At 46.8% G+C, this 26,201-nt stretch overlaps 1 protein-coding gene across 2 annotated transcripts in view; it reads left to right on the top strand.

Moving 5' to 3' along the window:
* The window catches only part of YJU2 (YJU2 splicing factor homolog), a 236,698-nt gene extending 221,666 nt beyond the window's left edge, over positions 1-15,032 (top strand). For both annotated transcript variants that reach the window (XR_011303929.1, XM_069649384.1), the window contains one exon: positions 13,116-15,032. Coding sequence is in view for 1 of the 2 variants with exons in the window: in XM_069649384.1 (XP_069505485.1) it covers positions 13,116-13,234 (119 nt within the window). In the remaining variant the exon portion in view is untranslated. The remainder of the gene's footprint in view (positions 1-13,115) is intronic.
* The last annotated feature ends 11,169 nt before the right edge of the window (positions 15,033-26,201 follow it).

Raw genomic sequence — 26,201 nt, 5'->3', positions numbered from 1 at the left:
ATAAACTATGAGTGGGTCGTACTCCCTTTTAAAAAAAAAAAAAAAACAAGCCTGCTACAAACTGATTCATCAACATTACTATAACCAGGAAATAGTTAAAAAAGAAAACTGCTGCGGCAAAAACTGCGAAAATGGAGAAATGATCCATCGCCAGTAAATTTGGAAAATATCCGAAAAGCAAAGCAAGGATATAGAAATTGGAACAAATCCAATGCGATGGAAGTGCAGCAAATGGATGCCAAAGCAATGCTAAACACACTCCGAAACAAGAACCTGAGATCTCTGTGACCTGCTAAATAACAATGCCCAGCAGCGACAATTGATGGTATCCAACGTCACCCAAGACCATAGGGTCACACATTTCTCTAATCTTTACAAACCACGGTACAGCGACAAAAAAATTGAGATATTACCAACTTCAAATCAATGGTCCATCACCTGGGAGAAGCACATCTTTGTAGAAATGATTTGCAACCTAAACTCCTCTAGAGCCCCCAGGCGGGACGGACTATCGAATTCTGCCCTGAAAGGTGACCCAGAAACATGGGCGACTCTCATGGACCATTTACTAACTTTAATTAACATACTAAAGGTACTACCAACAACATGGTCCAAAGCGGTATTGATCTCAATTTACAAACAGGGCGATGGAGATAACCCTGCCAACTTTAGACCAATCGCCCTGCTAGATCCATTGGGAAAACTATTTGCCTCATACCTGCTCCAAAAATTGACCACATAGGCCAAAGCCTCAAATCGTTTTGATACTCGGCAAACTGGCTTCACCAAGAATGTAGGAACCAACGTAAATCTCCTCATTCTAAACCTGATTAAACATGAAGCCATACGAAACAATGCGTCCGTCTATGCAGTGTTTATAGACCTTCATATGGCATTTGACGCCATAAATAGATTGATCCTGTGGGAAAAACTTGCCAAATGGAACTGCCCTGCAGAAATTAGGGAACCGATCAGACTCCTATATTCCAACACGACAGTGGCGATCAGGCTTTCAAAAGAAGGAACAACAACGGAACCCATAAGAACTTGGAATGGCTTAAAACAGGGATGCCCACTAGCAGCGACCCTGTATAATTTGTAAACTGCTGATTATTCCATGAACATCGATCCTGCAAACCTTAATCCGCCGAAGATAAATTCACTTAAGGTTCCATACCTCATGTATGCCGACGACAGTGTACTTCTAGATAAAACGCCATCTGGATTACAGGAGAATTTACGCATGACAGAATCATATATGAGCAAGAACGAACTTCAGATTAACAACAAAAAAAAAATTATGGAATTAACAAACCATCACAAGGCTTCTAAGCGATACAAACCAACAAATTTCATTTTAGACAAAAAAAACGCTGGATGACGTTGTCTCCTTCAAATACCTTGGTGTATTATTAAATCAACAAAAAGAAGAAACAGCCTGGGTGACCAGGCTGGAAGGTAAAATCCAAATGCTGGCACGACAAGGCGTGATGCTACACAGACGTTATGGAAAATTTTCAATGAAACCGATCATAGCATTTTACCGCCAAAAGGTAATTCCCATCATTACTTATGGAAGTGACGCGATGATTATTGCAACCAACATAAACTGGCAAAAGCTTGAAGCACAATTCTGGCGGAAAATCTTGCAGCTCGCAAAGAGCTTTCCTATGCCCAGAATAAGTTTTGAGCTAGCCCTTCAATCACTAGCCTCAAAAGTGCGGTGGAAGCAGTTGGACCTCCTGCATAAGGTCATAAATGAAGATCCAATCCCAGCCATGCAAATCCTTAAAATAAGGCCACATACAATGCATAATACCATCTTGAAAACATGGAGAATTGAACTGCTGATTCTAATGGCAGAGGAACACATTGCGGAAGAAATGCTCATAAATCGCCCACAACGGGCCAAGATCAAGCTACAGCAGAATGATTGGTCCAAAACAATCACGGAGAAAGCATCCTACTCAATGAACCTACAATGCCCGATGGACATACGAGCATTGAATGAACTTCCACATTATCTGCAACTTTTTCCGGACCCAAGTATACGAAGAATCTTTTTGAAAATTCAACTGAATATTTTACCCACCAAACAAAGACTCTCTCAAATTCGATCCATACCAAAAGAGGAAAAATGTTGCCGTTTTTGCAACAACAAAGAATCACCGGAGTCTCTCAACCATCTCATCATGTTTTGCCCTGCACTAACTGACAAAAGACTCCTCTTTGGAGCCTTATTTAAGATCTCTCAAAATCAAGAACATGGTGACTCCAGATGGCTAAAACTTCTACACGGTCAAAATAATACGTTGATATATACAGTCGCACAATTTCTAGATAATATTTTTGAACTTACCCAAGCTACTTAAATTGTGCTTTTTTTTGTTTTTTTTTGTTCTTTTTTTTTCTTTCTTTCTTTCTCTCTTTTCTCTTTATTCTTTCTCTCACTTATTGCTTTGTGGCGGTATGTATTTTGTAATTTGTAAATAACAAGAAATGTTAATCAAAAAATGAAAAGTATATATAAACTATCATTTTAAATAAAAAAACGTTATCATAATCATGCTATGACATCGTTGTAACCATTTTCTTCAACCTATGTACAGTACTTCAGTAAAATATGCTTTACGCAGAATAATCCCAAGTGAGGAACAGACCCCTTCTGCCACACAGTGGCCCTTGAACAGATTCACTGCACTGTTCCACTTGAAGGGACTATTGTACATTATTAATGTATGGGCACCTTAAAAAAATAAATGCAATTGCTCAGCACAGCACTATACTGAACAAACCAGATTAGTGAGAAATTCGTGGGAAATAATTTATGCTTGTCAACATTTGGATTGCAGGGTTGCAATAAGCCCATGGTTTGTGTAAGGAAAGTGAAAGCCACACTTCACATGATCTTCATTGAATAAATAAATAACAAACAGGCTAGCTAGCCGCAGCTGTAATGACTGGGCTCACTCTGCATGTATCCATCATTATTTATTTATTTATTAATTTATTTGGATTTATAAAGTGCACTAGCAGTCCATGGGTATCGAGGCGCTGTTTCAAGAAAGTGTCTTACTTGCAGGAAGGGTACTTTGCTCATGGTTACAGTGAGCGTGCAGCCTTACAATGCGAACTTAATAGGATGCATAGGTGGTTACAGGTTTGGTTTATCATACAGTAACACTGGAGGTTACATCACATAGAGAGTAGAAGCATGCAGCCTAAGCAAAACGGGGCCAGTCAGGACTCTTTTATAAAAACAGCATTGTTTTTTCTTGCTTTCCGGAAGGCTATGTGCGACTCAATACTTCTGATGTGGAGTGGTAAGCTGTTCCCGTGGGTCACGGCCATGACAGGGAGGCTAGAGCCACCTGCGTGAATCCTCCGGGTCTTGGGAGTGGAGTCGGTTGGTGTAAGACGTTCTTGTGGGTCTGGCTGTGATATGTTTGGCGATTCTTTGTGAAAGGTAGAGGGGGGCCATGTAATGGAAACATTTGTGTGTAAGGGCGAGAGTTTTAAAGATGATCCGCTCTTTGATGAGGAGCCAGTGAACCTGATTCCTCGTTGTTGAAATGTGGTCCCTTTGGAAATGCCGGTGGCGGCCCTGATTGTGACCTATCGGAGAACGGCAGGCTGTCTCCACTTAATACATTTAAAATGGGAATTAAAACATTTGGGCAACTGAGGCACAGGGAGTTTGTTTCAAGTCCAAAATCAAGCCACTTTGACCAAGTAGGGAAGCCCCAGTTATGAGACAGATTTTGGGATTATATTTGGTTAACCGTGGCAGGGACTACTGCCAGACCATTTCCCAGCGCTCAGCCAAACAAATCAAGACTAAGGGCAAACATCATGAGAGGAGCCATCAATAAGAATCAAACATTATTTAAAGTTCAGCCTCGAGCAGATGCGGAGTGGCTCATGAAATCAACATAGATTACACCCGTACTACGGATTTTTTGATACGAGTGCATTAGTGAAATCAGTTGTACTTTTAGCCTGATTTTAGAAAATTGAATTGTGAATTGAATTTCTTATGTTTTTTTGGTGTTGTGTACAATGAGTTGCTGATTCCCTGATTAATTCCACATTTGTGCGTATTTGAATTTGAGGGACGCCGACCCTTCGTTCCTTCACTAATTCGCTGGAGTCGAGAAAGTACTCTTTGTTGTTCACCGCTCGCATCCCGCTTCCCAGGCATTATTTAAAGCTCAGCCTAACGTGGACGCGGAACGCGAGGGCCCTGCGGGCGCGTGAAAGGCAAGCGTGTATGGGTGTCAGATGGGCTCTGGGCCATGCCTCAATGCCAATATCATGTGGACCCCCCAAAACGTAAGTAAATGTGGTAATATACTCAGGTACTCACGGTTTGAGTTAATAGAACTGGCCTCTGAAGGGGCCCTGCTTTTTGGGGGTGCCCAGCACATAGATCTAGAAGGGAAGGCACCTGGCTTTTGCATTCCTAAAGGTGGGCCTTTGAAGGGAGGGACATCCTTTGATCTTACTGATCCATCTGAAATGTCTGCTGATCAATGTGAGATCAGCAGGAGCCCGTAGATATCATCTGCACACAATACTGGCAGACACTGCCCTGGATTTTGTGTGCATTACAGAGACTTCGTCCTCTGAGAGTTCTGATCCTTATTTGTGTCAGTTAATGCCAACTTCTTATGTGGCACTGTGCTTTGATAGGCCCCCTCCGAGTAGAGACAATGGGCTGGCAATAATTTACTGCGTATCCTATCAGTGTCAGCATATTCCGATGGAACACCCTTTATCCCGTGAACTCTTTTTGATTAGAACACAGGTTATTGTTAATAGACCACCATCTTCTAGCCGAACTGATTTTGCTATTAATTTTGCTTAGTTGGTTGCCAATATTAGCCTGCTCTTTTGGTAGACATGTCAAAGAGCCTTGAAGAGAAATGTTGTACACACACACACACCTACACCTGTTGAGTCTCCATGGATCGGGTCTTCAGATGTTATTTATAGCTGATTTCATTTATGTCAATAGGAAGCATTTGGTAGGTTAAAATGAGTGTGTGACAAGTGAAATCATCCAAATGCAGGCTAACAGTGTTGTGTGTGTTCTGATTGTTGAGGACGAGGTCTGCTTCAAAAGCCTCAAGGCCCAGGTTGTTTCATTATGGTTCAAAACCAGACAGCATAAACATGTTAGTTACTGAAGATGGGAGTTACACAGAGTGTAGGACAGCCACCGACTTCCTCACATCATGATCTTGTATTTTGTAGTGCATTTGTTATTGCTTCCTTTTCTATCAGTAACCTCTGCCTTGGCCGCCTTTATACCCCAGTTCCTCCACTGTTCACTCTATCTCCTCTGTTCAGTTTTCCCTTCTTCATTTTATGACACCTGTTCTGTCTCCACTCTTCGTCGCTTGTCCTACCACTTTCTTTCACGCTGCCTCCTGTCCTCCCACCTTCCTTTTTGCACCACCTTGTTTATCCCCTCTAATTTATTAATCTTCTCTCTACTTGTTACACCCTTCTGCTCGGTCTCTCCTTTCTTTCTCTGGTCTTGTCTCTCTATCCCCTTCTTTCTTTCTCTTGTCTCTTTTCTCTTTCCCTCCGATCATGTATCTGTTCTTCCTCCATTTCGGTCTCATTTCTTGTCCCCCTTCCCCATTATGTCTCATGGCTTCACCTCTCCTGTGGTTATGTTTCGTTTTTTAATCTGCAAATCAATCATGTCACTGATCTGGAGCTCTTGATCTGTCTCTTCTCTTTCTCTCCTTAATGTTGCCTCTGCTCTCACCACCATTCTATCCCAAATTGCCCCCACCCGTTCCGTCTCTTTTGCCCATCCATTCTGTCTCATATTTATGTTTCTCATACGTTATATTTTTCTCTTACTGTTCTATCTCTTCTTCCCCTCTTTCCTTCCTGTTCTCTGGTCTTTCTCATTATTTACCATCTGTCTACTGACAGTTTTCACCCGTCCTCTTTTTTCTCCCCTTTCTGGTTCTTTGACTCTCTGGCCCTCTCCCGCCTCCTATCAACCACCTCAATTCAAGCAATTTCTGAATTTCTCCCCCTTTTTTTAATCCTTGCAGTCTGTCTGGGGCTCCCGTCTGTCTCTCTGCCTTCTACACTCTCCCTCGAATTCTCTCTCTTCCTCATTTCCTAGTGTTCTGTTCCCCCCTTTCACCCGCAGTGCTCTCTCCTCCTTGAATTCTGTTCGTCTCTGGCTGGCCACCCATCTTCCTTTCTCCTTTCTGTCCGATGCTTATAGCCACGTCTTGGGGCTGGAGGGCACAGGCTCTCGGGCTAAAAGGCTGCACATGCTGTTAATTGATGTCTAAGTGGTGCAATTCGCGCCCTCTGCTCCCTCACAACCTCCCCCCCACCCCCCGTCATCCCTAAGGGTACGTTCCCCACACTTTAAAGAACAATGTATCTAGAGTCTGAGAGTGTGATTTACTTAAGGCACGCGTTAAACTCTGCAACCCCAGTTTATGGATTGATTTTTTTTATTTCCGTTAATTGGTTAACCAAGTAACCTTACACTTTACAAAATCAATCAATATTGATACAATCATCATTCCATGTTCTAAAATCATTCCATGTCTAAAAAATGCTGTCTTAAAGGCATCATTATAAACACCAACTGAGCTATAAGTGACTATAAATAACTGACTTTGATACATTCAAATACATTACTAAATGGGAGTAAAATAATGGTGATGACATTCACCATCGTTTGGCATTAAGATATTGAATAAACTGCATATTTAAAATCCTAATGATAATTAATACTATTAGTTATGTTATATAAATGTGTACAGCGCACATACGCCCGAAGGCATCTTGGCCCTAAGCAATAGAGATGAGGAATGATAGAGCAGACAAAACACTTCAAAGAGAAGGGTCTTTCAGGACCGCCGGAAGGCCAAATGGTTGGAGGTCGCACGTAGAGCCCAAGGCAACTGATTTCACACCTTTGCGGCTACCACAGAGAACGGACGGCCACCAGTCCGTGACCATCTGACACGAGGTACAGATAGTAGAAGAGCACCCTGGGACCGGAGGGGACGAGCAGGAACATAATGAGCAAACCTTTTTGCTGGAGGTATCCAGCTCGTACCTTGTAAAAGGCTCGGTGTACCAAGCACATTGATTTGAACAAGATCCGTTTTTCAATCGGGAGCCAGTGCAACTGTTTCAGGAGCAGTGACATATGTGCTTGTGCCGGGGTGCAGAATTGCTCTGGCCGCCGGATTCAAGAATATTAAAACAGTGATAGTGCATTTTCGTCACCACTCGAGACCCTATACCAAATGTCCTGAGTGGAAAGCCACCAAGTACTATACATGTATCTACCAAAGTGTTGCTCTCTTAAAGTGCATAGTGCAGAGCTGTCAATCAATAAATGTTCAAGTGCTTGTGTCACGTTACAGTCACATAAACTGCTGACCTTTGAAGTGGCACCAGTCCTATCCCTTACAGAACGTATCTCTCGCGTTGGCATTAGGCTCAGTCTAAATCTTAGGAATTGTCCCCTAGTGTGGAATTTGGGAATTTTAAGCAAGTCCCCAGTGGTTTATGTAAACCAGATAGACTGGGATGGACTTTTAACACTGTAATCTGTTCAATTGTACTCATCCAATCCCTTAAAAATAGATGTTTCTTAACTTTAATGGGATTTAGATATAAATCATGTTTTGTCTGGCCAATCTTTACTAGAAGTGCTTCAGCTCTACTACAGAAAACCTTTAGGGGAGCTGCATTGTTCTCCAGCAGTTATGTCTGCAAGTATATGTGCAAGGAATTCCCGGCAGGTACTAATGTTTCTGTAAAAAGCAAGGACTTTCCATTCCAGGCACCCTTGCATGGAAGTCGATCCTTACTCATATCTTAATGTTACCATTGGTACCGAGTCAGGAAGATTTAAAACCTTTGTCCAAAGTGCAGATTCAAATTTTTTCCAGTCCAAATTGCATGTGACCTTAAACATTTGACCACCGGTAGAACTTTACACTTACAAAACTTAATCAGAGGTATAATAGAAAATCGACACTATCTAAAATGTAACCTCTTCAGCTGTGGTACAAAGTTAAGTATTTTCTCCTTCAATAATGGTGTCTATATTTTAACTTGGGTATTTGCACCTACGATAAAACCCATACACGCTATTAATAAGGAAAGGTAATTATTGTATTTTCAACCTTCCAAGAATAACCGTGTGGTTCAATGTGAATCGCATAATTGTCGTTTTGGCCGGATTAATTTTTAAATCATTCACCTCCCCATAGTGTGAGACAGGCATGGTATCAAGCGAGACACAGACTCAAGTGTTATAGTTTCACACCCTTTATTTACTACAATGCTGGGGTTGGTGTAATACCTAACTGGCCTTAACTCTAAAGGGATGGTTCCCTCAACTGATATTTCTAAGGGCTGTTCATATCTGAAAGTCCAAAATCCATCTGTCTAAACCTATGCTTGCCTTCACTCTGATAAAATGTAGTAGGAAGTCTCTTTAAAGAAAGAATAGTGATTCAAAAAGAAACCTATACCAAGGCTGGGTTCAGGTAGTCTTCTCACCGTGTGTGGCTTAGTTGGTATCATCAAAGGTCAGCACAATCAAAAAGAGGTTGTTCATTAACTCTTCTCCACATAGTTCTTACACTCTGTTCCAACAACTCCCAATGTCTTTAGTTCCTGGGGAACCCCTTCCCCAAGCTTTAATCCTTCCAATTTTCAATTTAAACAAAAATATAACACATTTTCTTCCAGGCTTCTCAGGGTTCCCTTCCCCAAGCGTATGCCTCGTCGTTTCAACAAATAAGAGTTCCCCTTTATTAGGCCTCTTAGAGTTTCCTTCCCCAAGCTCAGTTCCAAACACAAAATTCAACTTGTCAAGATGTGCCTTTCTCTTATTTTCAATTCCTTTCCCACACAACCTTCTCATGGGGTAATATCAGAGACTTTCGAAAATACTAGGTTCTTGGCTCCTCCTAAGTGCGACCATTCTGATCTGTGGACCCTCTCTGAATTTCCTGTACTTGTTTTTCTTCTATCCTCTTCCAGGTGCTTCCTGTACCCCTTTGTTGTCTTTCACTTTGCTTTGCACATTTGCACCTTCTTTGTCTTTCTCTTCTCTCGGCTTGCCGTGCCCCTAACACCTTCCTTTGGGTTCACTTTCTCTTCACTGTGCCTCTTGCACATTCATTTCTTTGTTTTCATGCACCCTTGCACCAGTCCTTTTACTTTCCTTGCCTCTTGCACACTTGTCTCGGTCTCTGGTGCTCACTTGCCCCTTTCTTTCCCTTTCGGGTCACTCGCACCCTTCTCATTTGCTTTCAAGCCTTTTCTTTTCTTTCCTCTCTCTCATTGCCTCTCTTTCACTTCCCCTTTTCTTTCTGCTATCTTTCTTGCTTTACACTACGTGCCATTTGCTAAACTCTTTCTCCCTTCCCACTCCAGCTAGCCCCCGAGTTTGTCTCGCTTTCAAGCTTGAAACTCACTGAGTAGTGTTGCGCTGGCGAGCGGTCCTCTCAGGGCATATGGGTGTGAGGTCAGGTTCTTGCCACCTTCCCCTCAGATTCCCTGCAGGACATGGGCTGCCTCAATCCGGATCCCTGGAGACACGGCTCCCTAGCCACGCTGCAGACCCTCACAAGCACCGGGCCAGCTTCATGGCATGCCGCTCTCCTCCAGATCCTCCAGGCTCCTCTCCATTCAGCTCCCTGCTCCGTGACTTCTTTCTGGATACACAGCTTGCTCTCTTGATTGTGCAAAAACGCACCTTTTTATACTTAAACAAGAGTGGAGTCAGGTGTGAGTAGTAGGTATGAAATGCCTGACCCTATTAACGGGACAACCTAATGGTAGTAGGTGGCAGTCTTCCTTGTGTTTCATGCAGGTAATTCTCACTACTCTCTTTTGCCTCTTCTTCTTCACAGTATTTGTCAGAAATTGGGAGGGGGAGATGGAATGGGATTGCAGATATCCCATAAAAGCTGAGGAAGGGGTTTCTGATGGAAAATGGCAAGAGGAGGAATGTCTCGCTCTTGGGTATTCTCTTCCCAATCCCCCGTGACCCTCCACTCAAGTGATCCTCCCTTGCTTGTCCACCCCCAGGGTCAGGATTCGAAGGCGATGGGCATTCCCTGGTCACCTGAATGGAATATCCCAGGGGAGTAGGTGAGGGAACACCGTCTGGTTTCTCACAGTAGTTACAAGTCACATCTATTAGCTGCTGTAGTCCTCGAGGAGTGTGATTGAATGGGGCTACGTCATCTGCATATGACATTAATGCATTAATGTTACCTATCTTGGGTGAAATAAAAACTGCTTGGACAGACTATCTTCAAGATTTGCAAGATAAAGAGGAAGGGTGCAAGCAGCCCCGCCCGCAAACCCCTCGAAAGTTGAATCCCTGCATATTGCGCCTGACTTGAAGGTATGGTTCCTTGTGCAGGTAAATCAATATTGACCATAAGTAATTAATCAATAAGCCCAAATCTGGGGGGCATTACAGCTTTAGATAATGCTGCAGGCCCCATAGTTACAGGCCCGAGGGAAGATAGGGTGTTAACACAGGCCCCGGGGCATTACCTGAAGCGGTAATGCCCCCAGTGAGGTGCTCATTGCTATTAGTTCCCCGGCCTAATGCGGCAGGATACTAATAGATTATTTTCAGAAGTTGTGAACAAGATGATCACCATGAAATGGGGAGACGGGACAAGTAGTCCTTTCTCTTTCCAATGCGGCCATTCACACAGTTGCGCAGATGCGCCAGGAACACTGCTGTTAGCTGCTCCGGCAAGGGACCAGGCAGCAAAGATAAGTGGGGTCGGAGGGGGTGGGGAGAGTATGTGTATAAGAGGGGTGGGGGAAGAGGGCACAGGGGAGCACTTAACTGAGCACCCGGCGGGGGAAGATGGCTCCAGCACTTAGGATGCTTGGAGTGGTAGGATTACGATATGGTAATGCCCCCGCTCCAAGCCTCCTCATTGGCTGGAAGGACTAGGCCACAACTAGCCAGGTACTGTTTGGGGTTATTCCAGGATTTCAATTTCTCCCATAAACATGGCCAATTAACCCAGGTCAAAGGCCTACAAAATGTCTTTGGGGGCCATGTACATTTGGGATCCATCTCTTTCCCACGCCTTCTCCTGTAAACATCCTAAGATAAAACCATTCAATAGGGTTCCCACGCCTTTTCTAAAACCTAGCTAATACTTACTTAGTCTACCTGTGCCAACTGCCCATTTCTATAGTTCCCTTAATACAAATGACGCAAAGATTTACTTTCTGCTTCTAGTAACGCAGTTGGCCGGTGGGTAAGCGGGTTAGTGCTGCATCCTTTTTTATATATTGGAATTATCAAGGTGTTTTTCCATGCTGGAGGGGTAGATATAGTCCTCAGGATGTTAGCAAATCGAAGGTATAGTATTTTTGCCCATAGGGCAGGATCAGACTGAGAATGAAATTACTTGAGCCATTCAGGCCTCGTGCTCTAGAGTTGAAGAGGTTTCAAATTCTTTCCTCAATTTGGTCAATCTCGATCACAAGAGTCCACTCCGCATCTATCTCTAAAATTAAATTCCGTTTCTTTGTACCATTATACATTGAGTTTTCCAGGATTCCTCTGTAATCATGTTACTTTGGATCATTTGGTTCCCCTGGAAAAAGTTATTAGTCATATCCCAAAGACTGCGAGAATGTTCTGCGTAATCACCTGAAGCATATGTTCATGAACTTTTTGATTCAAGAGATAGTGGTAGCCTTTAAGCCAATTTTTATAGGCCCTTAACTTCATACTTTCTCTGCGTCTGTCATTCCTCGTAATCTGATGAGAGCGTAAGGGCTTCTGGCTCTTCCTCAGTGGGGCTTTCTGCCGTTTGACATTGCCGAAATGTGTTCTTAGCTGTCGCGTATGCTTTCCAAATAAATAATGGTATTTAGACGCAAGTCATGTTTTGTTTGTTCAGTCTTGACGAGAATGGCTTCAGCTCTAAAGAGCTGCATTGTTCGCCAGCAGTTCTATCTGCAAGCCTATGTATAAGGATTTACTTGCGGGTACTTATGTTTCTGTATGTTTGGATTATTACCAAAATCAAGAAACTTCCCCTCGTGGCTTCTGTCCAAGACTTTGCTCATGCAGAACGGCTCAGATCTCCCTTCGTTGTGCTATGCTATGTAATCCAGTATTGTTACCTCTCCCATCAACACCATATTGGTTTTACGGTGCCTAGCCCTGCCCGATTATTGAGTAGTGTGGCCCATGGTGGCAGTGGGGTAGCAAGTGATGGGGAAAAGTAGGGCTATTCTGCTCTCCGCTGTTTGGAATGGTTCGAGGCCTGGACAGGAATGTAAACAAAGGAAAGTGTTGCATATGCTGTTGGCCCTATTGATTTCCAACATTCATCCCCCAGTCAACATAAGTGGATGGATGGCGTCAATTTATGCGGGCTGAGGTGGGACCAAATGGGAGGGTGAAGGGCCGGCCGTGGGATGGGTGGTTCGGTATTTATACGTGTGCAGTGCAGCAGCTTTGACCACCGTTTTCTGTTTTCTTCCAACAGCATTTTTAAATAAGCAGTTCCCAAGATCAACACTAGGTGGTACACGACCCCACTAACATTGCTAACCCACTGTGTCTTTTCACACCAGTCGCTTCTGGACAAGGTGTTTCATGTTTATAGGCTGTTACTAATGAGGCAATGTCACGATATATTTTGGAGAATTATCTGGGTCTACTAACTTGCACATAAAGGACTTGTTTGCGCTTGCATGCAAATCAGATTGCATGGCAGAGCAGATGGGAATGTCGGAAACTGCAATTACATTTCGTGCCCCAGCTCCACCGTACACATTTATGCAAATGTGGAGGCATGTAAAAAAAACATGCATACAAGTTGTACTCATGGTTTTTTATCCATGCTTTTTACTCTACTTAATTACAAAAATGCCCTCATTTGTGCTTCAGTGAGTGTACAATCAGGGAGGGCGAATGGGAAGAGGGCTGCAAATGCGGTGGGAAGGAGTCCGTCTATGTGAGGTGCTATAAGCCCCCACCCTTTTAACCCAATACGGCGTAAAAGTGAATTTGGAATTGATGCGTTTTTTCTCATTATTTCCAGGTATTGACCAGAGACAGCAGATGGTAACACCAGGTGCTCCGGCGGCAGCCTCCACAGCAGCACCCGCTGCATCTTCTCTCAGCCTGCTGGGGGCATACTTGGACAGTGAGAGTGATTGACATCCCTCCTCTTGGACCCGAACCCTGCCAGCCAGTAAACCGTGTGAGAGAGCCATGGTTTGCAGTAGCTTGTCCTCCCATATAGAAATAAAACCCAGAAGAGACTCGGGAAGAGCCTGTGAGCATCTCTATACACTGACCACCAGGACCTGGACCTCTAGACTAAATGGCAAGGCTGTGATGCAACCACAAAGGGCTGCAGCAAGTGGGGAGATGTAGAAGGGACTGACAGGATCCCACCCTCAACTAGGGATGAAGCAATGTGACCACTACTTTACTCTTCCATCTCTTGCCTCTTCTGCTGGAACCCTGCAGGCCGCATTTAGGCTGAAATGAAAACAATATCTTGACCGCAGATTAAGCCCCCCATGGTCCGCATTTAAGAGATGGTTTCCGAGCACATACCGTGATTGAAGGTAGCCTGCGAGAGAACACACAAGTCACATTACAGTCCCAAGGCAGCTAGCTCCATGCATACAGAAGGTAATGTGCCCTCTGCATTTAGAAGGTCGCTGGACACCGAGCACTTGGCATTCAGGTGGTTGTTTGTGGGCCCATTGTTGTGTTTAGAAAGTAAACTAGAACCTCAGCAGTCCACTGCAGAGAGGTGGCCTGGGACACTCTTAGTTTTGGTGTTTTTTTTTTCATTTAGCTAGCCTGGGACCCCAGCAGTCAGTTTCCAGAAAGAATAAAGAAGCCACTCTCCCCGGATGGTTGGTTGTATCCATGATGACTTCAGAGGACATGGTGTCTACTGAGTCCCAGTGGTAGGCTCTCAAGTAGCAAAGAGCTCCAGCAGTTGGCTCCTCGGAGGTTCACAGCTATTTGCAACTAGTAAGCCGTTAAGGTTCCTCAACAGGGCTACTCCTAGAAACTTATGTGAAGTCCACTCCACTCTATCTCAAGAAATGTAGATCTTTCTAATGGTCTGCTCGTTTGAAGCTGTGAAGTGTTCTCGGATGTGTTCTATTTGGTAGTGTTGGATGGCTCACTATATGCTGCTAGGAGGTGAATGCTTACCAATTAGCTTGCTCCTATTAAGCTTGCATTCTTAGTCTGAAAACATGCAAAGCATCCCATCAGCTGCGCGCACTTCAAGGTTCCCAGCAGTCGACCCCAGGAAATCGTGAGCTTCCCACAGACCGGCTCTGCCACTGGGAAGGAGGTAGAGAGCTTCCATTGACTGGCAGCCATAATGCTTTGGTTTCCCGATTATTTTTTTTTGGGTGATCACTCCCATCTTCCTAGCCTGCTTATTCATTGCTGAGGGAGCAGACCTACAAAAATCTGGCAAGCCGGTTTACAGACACCTGCTCTATGTGGTAGAGCTTCCTAGTGACTAGCTGCCATGATGCTCGGGAGGTTCTCAGCCGTCTGCTACCAATTAGTGCCTCCTGGCAGCAGCGTTTTCTCCAGGGCTCTCCCACCACGTCTCCCCATGCCTATGGGCAGAGGTCTGGGAGCAGTTGCAGTGTGAGGGTCACATGCCTGCTCTAGACGATCGCACCTTTGCTGCCTGTAGGCTCCATCTGCCCTGCTGCCTGGGGGCTAAGAGCGGAAATAGAAGGACTGGCGTTAGGATAATTAAGTGTGTGCGTGATGTGATGTAGGCCTCCACCAGCCTCGTTTTCCATTAATGCGGCTGCGGCCTGCTGTGCCTTTCCCTGGCGCTATAAGATCTCAGGGACTCAGCATTTGTTAACAGCTTCTCTCTGTAAAGGACTGTTACACCAATTGTACATTGTGCGTGTATATAATGTCACTGTTTTAAATAAAATTGAAATATGTATATTGTGAAGGCTGAGGCAACACATGTCTTTCCTTTGTGTAATGTCTTTTAGGTCTTGCAGAAGAGCTGCTGGCGGCGCAGATGTCTGAATTCACAGGGCACATCCGGTGCATGCAGAGTAGAATCTCCAACTCCCCCTTCTTGGATCTTTCCAAGCTAAAACTTGCAGTTATCAAAATACCTGGCGAAATATGGCACAACACTTCTGCTGACTGACTGGCTGAAAATGGCAAAGAGGGTGGACACTCTCCAGGGACGTTTAGCCCCTAGTCTGTTTTTGAAGAGGCCACCTTTGTGAGGGGAGACTGACTGAGCCCGTATGTTTACTGACGCCCACCATATACTAGTCCTCTCTGGAAATGCCGGTGGACATGTCATCTCTATGGCATCAATGTTCTTCGCCTTTAGCAGCAGCACGCACTCAACCGAAGGGCAGGTGTAGCGCCGTTTATAGCCGAGCTGTGGATGAAACATCCAGATAAGGGTCACAGTGTAAACTCATGTGGGCTGGCCTAGAGGATATGGTGCTTTTGAGCAGATCCCTTAAATTGTGCATCGGCAAGCAAACTTTGTGATGCTTCGATTGGTCGCGTTGTCTCTGCATACGTTTGGATCCTTGTGTTATGCAACTTCCACTTCCGGGTATAGCGTTGCACGGCTCTGGTGTCTGCACACCCGCCAAGTGGAGGCCTGCGGCTGGCTACCTGTGAGTTTCGTATGACCGGTCTTGCCAAATTCACCAGAGTCTTCTCGTCTTTGATGCCTGCTCCACTTGGGTTCTTCGGATGCAGGGGCCTTTCATCACTGCAGTGGGCAGGAGGTCGCGTTGCCGTTGTCAATGTTGTGGGCGTGGGGACTAGCGGGGGCCACACGCTCTCATCCGTGCAGGCACGCACTCAGGCACACACACAGAGTATGCCGGAGACGTGTGTCTGCTCCGGTCCTCGGCGCAAACTGCCGGGTGACCGCCTTTAATCTTCAGAGCGCATGCGCGAGCCTCGATGCTGCTTGCGCATGCGTACACAAGCTTAGTCACTACACAACATCCCTCCCTTTTCCCCAAAACGCATAAACATTATAAACATTAACAAACATTGGAACCAACAGGGTCCTGCTCACATTCTCACCCTCAGTGTGCTACTAGCTACGAGGCAGGGTCCATAATAAAGTCTTGGAACCTCTGCGGCGGCTTGCGCCCCACCCGGCTCGGGTACCTGCATGCCCCAACGTCAGGGGCCTCCGGTGTCCCAGGAGTCTCTTGCGGTCCATCGCTTTCCAGCGGCACACCGGCGTTCTGATCGGGGCTTTCTCTGACGGCGTCCTCATGGTTCGCGGTTCCTATGCACTTAAAGAACGAGACATTTCTGGTGACTGTCCCTCGTGCATTGACAGCAGTAACCATCGATCCTTTGACGTGTGTCACCCCCAATGGTTGTGTCTCGTATGGCAGTGACAACTTCCCTTCTGGCCTGTTGCGCACCAGCACGGTGTCACCTATGGCGATCTCTCTCTCTGGTAGTCCTTGCCGTACCGTCTCTCTCTCATTCTGAACGGCCCTCTCTGTTCGCACGTGGCTGTTGTCAATCTCTCCCGGCTGTCCCCCTTCAGCTTCCGGTATCAGTCCTCTTGGTATCCGTTTGAAAAGGGCTTCTGCAGGGGCAACCCCAGTTGACTGATGTGGGGTCATACGATACTCTCTGAGGAAGTCGACCAGGTTGCGCCAGAGGTCCTCTCCCCCATTCACTGATATGCGAACACTTTGTTGAGCGTTCGCATGAAGCGCTCGACTTCGCCATTCGCTCTCGGCCACAGTGGAGTGACTTTTTGATGTTTTATTCCCCTTTCTTCACAATATTGAGCAAACCGCTGACCTTGGAACGGTGACCCATTGTCTGAGCATATCTCCAAGGGAAAACCAGGGGTGGCAAATATTTTGTCCATTGCCAGAGTGGTGTGGTCGCTGGATGTGGATTCGACCAGCTCCACCTCCGGGTATCGTCACCACTGGTCGGTCCCTGCCAGAAAGTATTGGCCACGGCCCGTGGACCCAAAATCCGCATGTACTGTCCCCCATGGACGGTCGCTCCGTTCCATGGCCTGAATCGGCGGCCCCTTTTCTACAGGGCTTGCGGCCTGGCAGGGGATGCAGGCTCTCATGAATTTCTCAACTCTGCCTTCCAAATCGGGAAACCAGACCTTCAATCTGAGACGAGCCTTCATCTTGGCCATCCCCTGATGCCCTTTGTGGGCCAGCTGTAGAACCTTCTCAACCAGAGACCTTGGGATTACGATCTGGTGTCCTCTCAGCAGGATGCTGTCATCCGCCACCGATAGCTCATGGCGCGCCTTCCAGAGCGCTTGCAGATCTTTGTGCCTCCACATTCCTTCGGGAGTTGTTCAGGAGGACCTCCCGCCATTCACCTGTGTCCACCGCACTCTTTATCCTCAGGAACGCTTCATCAATGTTGGATTCATCCGTGATCTCCTGACGTGCAAGGGCGACAGGCAGTGCCGCCTCGATTACCAGGTGAATGGCTTCCACACAGTCCGCCACCTCCAGTGAGTCCCTGGGCCGCCCAGTGCCCGGATGGCGGGATAAGTAGTCTGCCGGGTTGTGTGTTCCTGGTCGATACAGCAACTTTACCCCATATTCCATGAGTGCCAGCATCCATCTTTCTATGCGAGGGGGTGGTTTGGACGAGGCTCCTGACAAAATCGGGATGAGAGGCTTGTGATCAGTCACAACAACTGGCTTCCCTAAAATGTATATTCTGAAATGTTTGCACCCCCATATAATGGCCAAGGCCTCTCGCTCAATCTGGGAGTAGCGCCTCTCCGTATCGGTCAGGGCTTTGCTGGCGTAGGCGATGGGTCGCATGGTCCCCTGATGGTCTGCCTGCATGAGGACCGCTCCCAGCCCCACCGGGCTGGCGTCGACCACGATCTCGGACTCACGGCCTGGGTGGAAATAGGCCATGGTTTCTTGCTCTGAGAGGGCATTTTTGATGGCGGTGAACGCCCTTTGCTCTTTCTCAGTCCATGTCCACGCTACGTCATTCCTGGTGAGCGCCCTCAGGGGTTCTGATAGAGAGGCTAAGTCTCTGATAAAACGGCCACAATAGTTGACCAGCCCCAGGAAGCTTCTTCTTTCCGCTGGGGACGCTGGTGGGGATGCTTCCCTGATATCTTTCAATTTCTCCGGATCTGGGTAGATGCCCCCAGCGTGGAATATGAATCCAAAAAACTCCAGCCTGTCCTTCAAGAACTCACACTTCTCTTTGTGTAGGATCAAACCCATGCTGCGCAGTCTCTCGAGGGTGTTCTCTAGGCGCTTCAGATGACCAGCTTCCGACCTGGCGAAAACCAGAATGTCATCCGACATGTTGATGACCCCCTTGAGTCCTGACAGGGCACCCCTGATGGCATTCTGGAAGACCTCCACTGCGGACGAGATCCCGAAACGGAGTCTTTTGTATTGGTATAACCCCTCGTGATTCGTAAAGGTCGTAATGTATCTAGACTCGGGGTGAAGTTCCAACTGGTGGTAACCAGATCTCAAGTCTAGCTTCGAGAAAACCTTCGCCCCCTGGAGTTCCCCAACAATGTCATCAAGGGTGGGCGTGAGGTGACGTTCTCTCTTGATTGCTACATTGGGCAGCCTCATATCTACGCAGATGCGTACTGCCCCTGGCTGTTTGGGCTTTGGGGCCACCACAATTGGAGAGACCCAGGGGGTGGGCCCCTCCACCCTTTCAATAATGTTTCGGTCCACCAGTGACTGTAGCTCCTTTTCTACCTGTGCCCTTAGATGGAAAGGGATGCAGCGATGTTTAAGCGTTGTTGGTCTTACTGACCCATCAATGTGTAACCGTATGGGGTCAGTCTTTAGTTTCCCAATGCCTGTGAAGATCATCTCAAAACGTTGTAACAGACGATCCAGATCAGTGCATTGTAATGTTCAGTTGCTAGTACGCAGACAGACGCCCAGCATCTGAGGACCGGAGTGGGGACCTCACCAATATTGACAGTGCATGTGGGTTGTTGACTTTTCCCAGGGCCCTTGGCGATGCTCGAAATGAAGAAAATCTCTTCATCATCCTCTTCCTCTTCTGCGATGTTGAGATCCTGCATTCCTTGTTCGACAGAAGACACGCCCCTCACTCTCCTAGTGTCACTCCTGCCGCTTCTCTCTGGTCCTCTTGAAGCCGCTACTGGTGCCACCGCCCTGCACATCCTGGCATAGTGTCCCGATGTGCCACACCAACCACAAACTCTCGATTTTGCCGAGCATTCACCCGCATGCGGCAAATCATACCCGCAGTAGGGGCACGACGGTGCAGCACTTGGCGTTGTGGGGCTGTCTCCTCTTCTTGGTGCCCATCTCGTCCTCCTGCGGCAGAGCGTCCTACTGCATATGCTTCTTCCTTCCTGGAGTGTGTGGCTGCGTCCATCTTCGCCCCTCTTGCCTCTGCCAGTTCGTAAGCTCTCCCCGTGTCCAAGATCTGCTGCAGAGTCAGTACCGGTTCCCTCAGGACTTATCTCCTCAGTTTCCCCGAGCTGCAACCCTGCAGCAGCTGGTTGCGGACCATTTCTTCCTCGTTTACCCACCTACACAAGCTCGCTAGGTGTCTCAGCCGAGCACAAAACTGGCCCAATGATTCCTCATCCAATTGTTTTTCGGCGCACATGACAAACCTATCAAAGTCAATGTTTGCCATAGGAAGGAAGTGGTCACGGAGAGCTTGTTTGACTGCGTCATATGTGACTGCTGGGAGGTTGAGAGAGTCATATATACGCTGGACCTCTGTCCCTGCAGAATAAACCATGATGGCTATCTTCGCATCCTCATCTGTTTCCCCCGAGGCCCCGAAAAACATTTCCAGTTTTTTGACCCACATGAGCCACTTCGGTCCCAGCTTGGATGGGGGGCCTTTGGTATCAAATTCGGGCTAGAGTACTGTGCATTCTGCATGGTATTGGGACAACAGCACCCTCCTCTTCTTCACCCATGGCAATGACCGGTACTCACAGTGAGCTGTGTGCAGCAAGATGTTGAGGTGAGCAGGGTGGATGTGTCCCCTTGAAAGAACTCCTCACAGTCCTCCTTCCTTGGTTTTCCTTTACTGTGCCACAGCCCTGCAGCAGCTGGGCTGTGGAAATTCCAAAAATTGTTGTAAATCCTTGCAGATGGCAGATGGCGCACGAGCACCCTCACGGGCCGCAACCACTGCAATCTGCGTATGAGAAATGGACAAGAAAATGGCCACCGGCCGTGCGTGTAGGTCCGTGTGCACACGGAGCGGCGTTCTGTCTCTCCGACGCCGTCGGAGCAGAGAACAGCTCTGTGTCCGCCCTCGTCGCCAGTGTTGTGGGCGTGGGAGCTAGCGGGGGCCACACGCTCTCATCCGTGCAGGCACGCACTCGGGCACACACAGAGTACGCCGAAGACGTGTGTCTGCTCCGGTCCCCGGCGCGAACTGCCGGGTGACCGCCTTTAATCTTCAGAGCGCATGCGCGAGCCTCGATGCTGCTTGCGCATGCGTACACAAGCGTAGTCACTACGCAACAGTCAACACGCCCTTGAGGCTAGACGGGATAGTGCCTGAGCTGGCACATGAAGGCCCCCGAGTGGCAGATTTAAGGCAAAGGGCCCCCTGGGCAAACATGACAGAGGGCCCCCGGGGGGCGGGTAATGGATGCGGAGCCTAGAGTGGGCGGAGTTGCACAATGATGAACTTTAGGGAATAATGAAGTACTAAAGAGTCAGGGAGAAATGGAGAGTGAGGAGGGCAGGAGGGAAGGGAGGCACGTGAGTGAGGGGGTGAATGGGGAGTGGAAGGGGCAGCAATGTAAAGGCAACTAGTATGTTGTGGGTAAACGAGGGAGGGGAAAATGGAGTGACGGAAGGCAGGTGAGTATGCGAATAGCTGCAAAAAGAGGAAGAGAGCAGGATTTTTATAACCAAGAACCTTTGGCAGAAATGGAGAAAGAAAAGGCAAGAGGAGGATTAAGGAAAAGAGGCAAGAACGGGATGATGTAGTGTTCAAAATGAGCAGGAAAGAGTAGGATAGTAGAGAGGAAATTGCAAGTAAGGAAAGCAGGGGTGAAAGAATGCTTTGTCAAAGGAAAAGAAAGCAGGAGGCAAGGGGTAAAGGGGAGCATATTTGTGATGTGAGGTGAGCAGATTCTTGCCTTAGCTGCCCACCTACCCGCGGTCACAGCTGCAATAGATGAATGAACAGGGAAACAATTAAAATGCAGCCACTTGGATAAGGTTGTATTGAAATGGGCCAAAACAATCCACATGGTTAACGAAAATCCCCTTTGTGCGAGTTCTCCGTGTTCACCTTATACCAAGCTGCCAGTTTACCAAACCCAGATGAAACCCACGTTCGGCGAACAGGGCTGGGTGTGTCTGTAGGGTGGCCAACCATCCAGCATTTTGCAGGACTGTCCCTCTGACACAGGATCAGCTGTCCAAAGTCTTCTCAGCTCACACTTTTCATGTATATTTTCAAAGCGCAGTGCCTTTCCCACTGCTCTCCCAGCATCCCCAGGAGCAGCTTTGTGTCAACCTTGTTTCAATGAACGGATTAGAGGTTGATGATCCAGACACAGAAGCGCTTGGGTAAGGACTATTGTCCCTTAGAAGATGCAATTGGTGGTTGATAAATGGAAGGGGAGTATAACGTGGCATGCTGTGTAAAACAATATCTCAGTGTACCTTATATTGAATTCTTTCACTGTGAATACCTTTTTTTTTTAAATCAAAATTATATCGTTTTTAGGTCCACGTTCCTTTGCAGGATTCTACTACAATCATGCATCCTGGGGGGCTGGAGGGATGGGGGGGGAGCAATATGAAGCTATACATGTCTTTTTGCTTGACCTATTTTTATAACCATGTATATGATGTCAGATTGCTTTCTTATGTGATTTGTGTACTTTTCAAGGCATTGATAGAAACAAAGAATGATTTTGTTTTTGGAAACTCAACCTTCAATAATAGTTGTGACCGATCACTGGGAAGATGTGAAGTGCTTAATCCCAGCCTGAGTCCAAATATTGATTTCACCCCTTTAACAAAATGTGTGATCCTCGGCAAATCAGTTAATCTCACTGATCCTCATCAGCTGACATTGGGTGTCACTAGAAGTGATTTAGTTGGCAATTGAAAAAAACCGTCATGATTTACCTAAACTATTGAGTTGTTGCATATTAATAATAGTGGATATTTATATATTGCACAGCACATTATTCTCTTGGCTTACAAGTGAAAACATATTTTAATGTCTTTACCAATGGTATCCTAGAGTAGCGAAGACTGATAACAGTGCTTGTAATGTTATATACTGTAATGTCCTTTCTGATCATGACACTCCATAGTGTACAAATTAGGGTTCTGCATATTTTTTGCTGGACAGGTCCCGAGTACAAATTGGAACATATCAGTTCCTCGTATGCCTAATAGTCTCAGTGTTGTAATTGTGTTGTTCTGTGTATGTGTTCAAGAGCATCGGGGAAAGGACCCCTATTTTGTCTACTTGCAGCAACATATTTCTTAATTTTATGTAATTAAATATGCACTTTGTCTTGTGTGCATGTCACCTTAACTGAATACTTAAATGTGTGCTTTGTAGCAGAATGCCATTTGATAGCACCCAACACTCAGCAGTGTTATCACCTCTTTTGCTCTGGTTTCATCTATTTTAGTGCCTTACTGACAGAGCAATTACTATTTTTTTGTGGCAGTTTAGTTTTTGTGCTCCACTCTGGCTGCCTAGCCCTTCAGATCAAAGAGCATTGTTATTTAAGGAGCCCAAGGGAGCCAGAGTGTGTCAACCCCTGCCCCCCAACTGTAATCAAGGGGGGCCCTTCATGTTGAAATGGGCCCCCATGAACCATAACACATGTTTAGCCAGGGCCTGTGAGCGAGCACTTAAGACTGCTCTTTGTTATTCCACTTCACCTGACTGCCAGCAAGGAAGGACGAGGACGTGTGTGTGTTGTTGCTGGTGTGAAGAGATTTTGAAGGTGTCACCAGGTCAAGGCAGGGCCCGCTCGCTCTTTGTCCATGAAACAAGTGCTAAATGTGCCTCTGCGCCTACCCAAAATGTGTAAGTGCCCACTCAGCAGCGCAATGTGGCAATTACTGATGTGCATGTGACTGCGGTGGTCCCAACTAGATTAGCTTCAGGCCCCACTTGTTAAACAATCCTGGCCACGCCTCTGCACGCTCACAGCCCCCTTCTATCACTTAAGGGATCTGTGCTTGGGGAGACGTCTGGGGGTCATTATGATAAGATAGGCGAGCCATCAGTGCTGACTCAAGGTGCACTTAGAGGGTGCAGCAGCACAAGGGCACAGCCACGGCTCAGCAAAAAAAGGGCGCATTGCCTGCAGCTCAATGTCATGTAAACAGTGCCTTAAAATGTGATTCTTTAATAGACGCTATTTTCATGACACTGAGCTGGCGGCAAGGCGCCCTCAAATACACTTTACAAGAGCAGCAGGGGGGCCAGTTCTATTGTTCTAGTTTCAGCCGAACAACAGAACTGAGCCCCCTGATGTTCTGCCCTTGAGGTGGGTGGGGCGGGGGGTGCACAATCTCGCACAGGCTGCTGGCAGACTGGCATGTATCAGGATGGGAGGCAGTCTCGTGATGAGTGACGACACATAATTCAAAGAGATTATGATTGAGATTGGGCCCTCGAGTGGGAGAAATTCAGTTAGAGCGCTGGATGCAAAAATTTGGGTACAATTCCCAGAACTGGCAAAAGACCGTGGGTGGGTGAAAGCTATGGAACTGATGGGAAGCCCACATGGTTATTGGTTACCCCGGCAAAGGGAGGTTGACAAGGATAGTGAGGCTGCAGGTACTTCCAGCAGCGGTCGTCTTGTGCGCAGTGATACCCAGCGCCCAAAGAAGACACCAGCCAAAGGGAAAGAGGGAACAAAGTCACGCAAACCAAATCAAAAAGGGGGATGGAGGCTCTCTACCAGATGGGGAGAATTTAGAACAGGTTTCCCAAAGCCCAAGGCTGGTGCCTCTGGGGAGGCACAACGTGTACAAGGCTGCCACAGCTGGTCTACTACCAGATAGCAATAGTGCTGCGGGCATCTGCACCTACTCCAGGGATGTCATTTCACCAAAATGCCTGGGGTAGTGGACACAAGATATTCCTCCTGTAACATGATGTTACTGGGGAACTCAATCTTCTGGCGGACGTACTCGGCAGAGATTTCCCTCTACCCGTAGAGCACAAGTGGCAACTGCACAAGGGCATTGTACTCCACGTCCTTGCAGATTGGGGCTTCCCAGAGGTCGACTTGTTCACCACTCTGGACAATGCACAATGCCGAGATTATGCCTCCAGGTACCCTCAGAACCGCTCCAAGGGGAACAGTCTCTGGATAAACATGGTCAGGGAAATTTGTTAATGCTTTCCCCCCAATTCCCCAGCTCAACAGAATAGTGCACAAGATGCACCAAGAGCCAGTCAGGATGATTCTGGTGGCCCCAATGTGGACCCGCCAACCTTGGTTCTCCAATGTCCTGGAAATGTCAGTCCCCCCTCCAAGGAAGCTGCCATGCCCTTACAACAGGAAACGCTACATCCATACCCTCAATCTTTCAACTTAGTTGCCTGCTCCTGAGGTCATCGAGTTTGGGCACCTCTAACTCCCTCAAAGATGTATGAACATACTCAGAGAAGCACGGAAATCTAACACCAGGCATTGCTACTCCAGCAAATGGAAGCGCTTTGTCATCTGTTGTAATGGCAAGGGCATCAATCCTATTGAATGCACACCTAAATGTATTGTTCTGCAGCTAACACACCTGTTAAATTCAGGTCTGTTTTTCAATTCTCTAAAGGTCCACTTAGCTGCACTTTCGGCGTACACCACGTCCCAGAAAAAGGTTTCAGGACAAGGTTTTTGTGGTGGGAAATTCCAGTAATTAGAGGATTTATGGAAGGGGTAAAAAGGCTTCAACCTCCCCCCTCCCCTCCAATGTCAACCCAGCTCCCAGATGGGACCTGAATATTGTTCTTACCAGTGCACATTTAAAGCCCCAAAATGAAAATATGGAAAGGAATCTATTGCCATATTAGAACGACTGCAAACTGGCAACATGGGAGCAGTTGCTGCTCAAGGGCCCTTTTCATTTGAAAAGGTTGAAAGGCACCAATGCGTTGCCTGTGCATAGTAATGCAAAATGCATTTATTCTGCTTCGGATACCACTACAGTGGTCTGGCAAGGAGGCTTGTTCTCAGCATGCATATTGTGCCCAGGCCAATACGCATGTGTAGGTAGAGCCAAGTGTTTGATATGTCCCCTTGTTACGGGACACTATTCTCCCAACAAAAAACATGCACTAGTTATCCGGTTACACAACGTCCACCTCTGAAGGCCCTATGAGATGAAACTTTGTTTATCTATGTTATTTCTAATGCATCATCAGCCGTCACAATGGAATGATAGAGCCTTAGAAGAACAAGTTACTTAACCCTCATAACGTTCTTTCAATCAGATTTTCTCCCACATATTCCTCATCTTATCATAATTATCTCCAGCTTCAGCTGCTTCAGAAATTATTTTCCACAGGGGGGCGCTGTGTGCCGTCTCGTCAATCCGATGTTCCTCGAGGGCCTTTGTTCAACGTCATCATCAGTATAAGTAGCGCATGCAGCGCCCATTGGCTTCAGTTCTGTCTACCCCCCCCGCTCCTGAAGAGGAATTACCAGGCGTACCATAGACCGTAGGCTCACAGAAAGCGTAAAGTGTAATAACGCATAAATTGTACGGCGGGGTAGGCTGGGAGGGGCGATGAGGAATATGTGGGTGGAACATCTAATCGAAAGAACGTTACCAGGTTTAAGTAACTTGTTCTTCGAATGGATTGTGTCCTCGCAAGTATTTCTCATCTTATGATAGTCTCTCAAAGCAGTAATAATTTGGAGGTGGGAGTACTAATTAAATTTAGATCTAATCATGGACTGTATGAAGGACCGCTTTTGCAAATTGTCCTCCCTGAATGGAATATGAATCCAGACAGTAATGTCTCACAAAGGTATGGATAGACGACCAAGTGGCCTCTGAACAAATATCATTGATTGGATACCTCGTTGAAGAGCAGCAGAGGTTGCCATCCCCCTTGTGGAATGTGCCCTTCG

The sequence above is a fragment of the Ambystoma mexicanum genome, chromosome 1p (assembly GCF_040938575.1).
Source record: "Ambystoma mexicanum isolate Mex_15411 chromosome 1p, UKY_AmexF1_1, whole genome shotgun sequence".
Taxonomy (NCBI): domain Eukaryota; kingdom Metazoa; phylum Chordata; class Amphibia; order Caudata; family Ambystomatidae; genus Ambystoma; species Ambystoma mexicanum.
The sequence above is the reverse complement of the archived record's forward strand: the minus strand, read 5'-3'. Positions and strand labels throughout refer to the sequence as shown.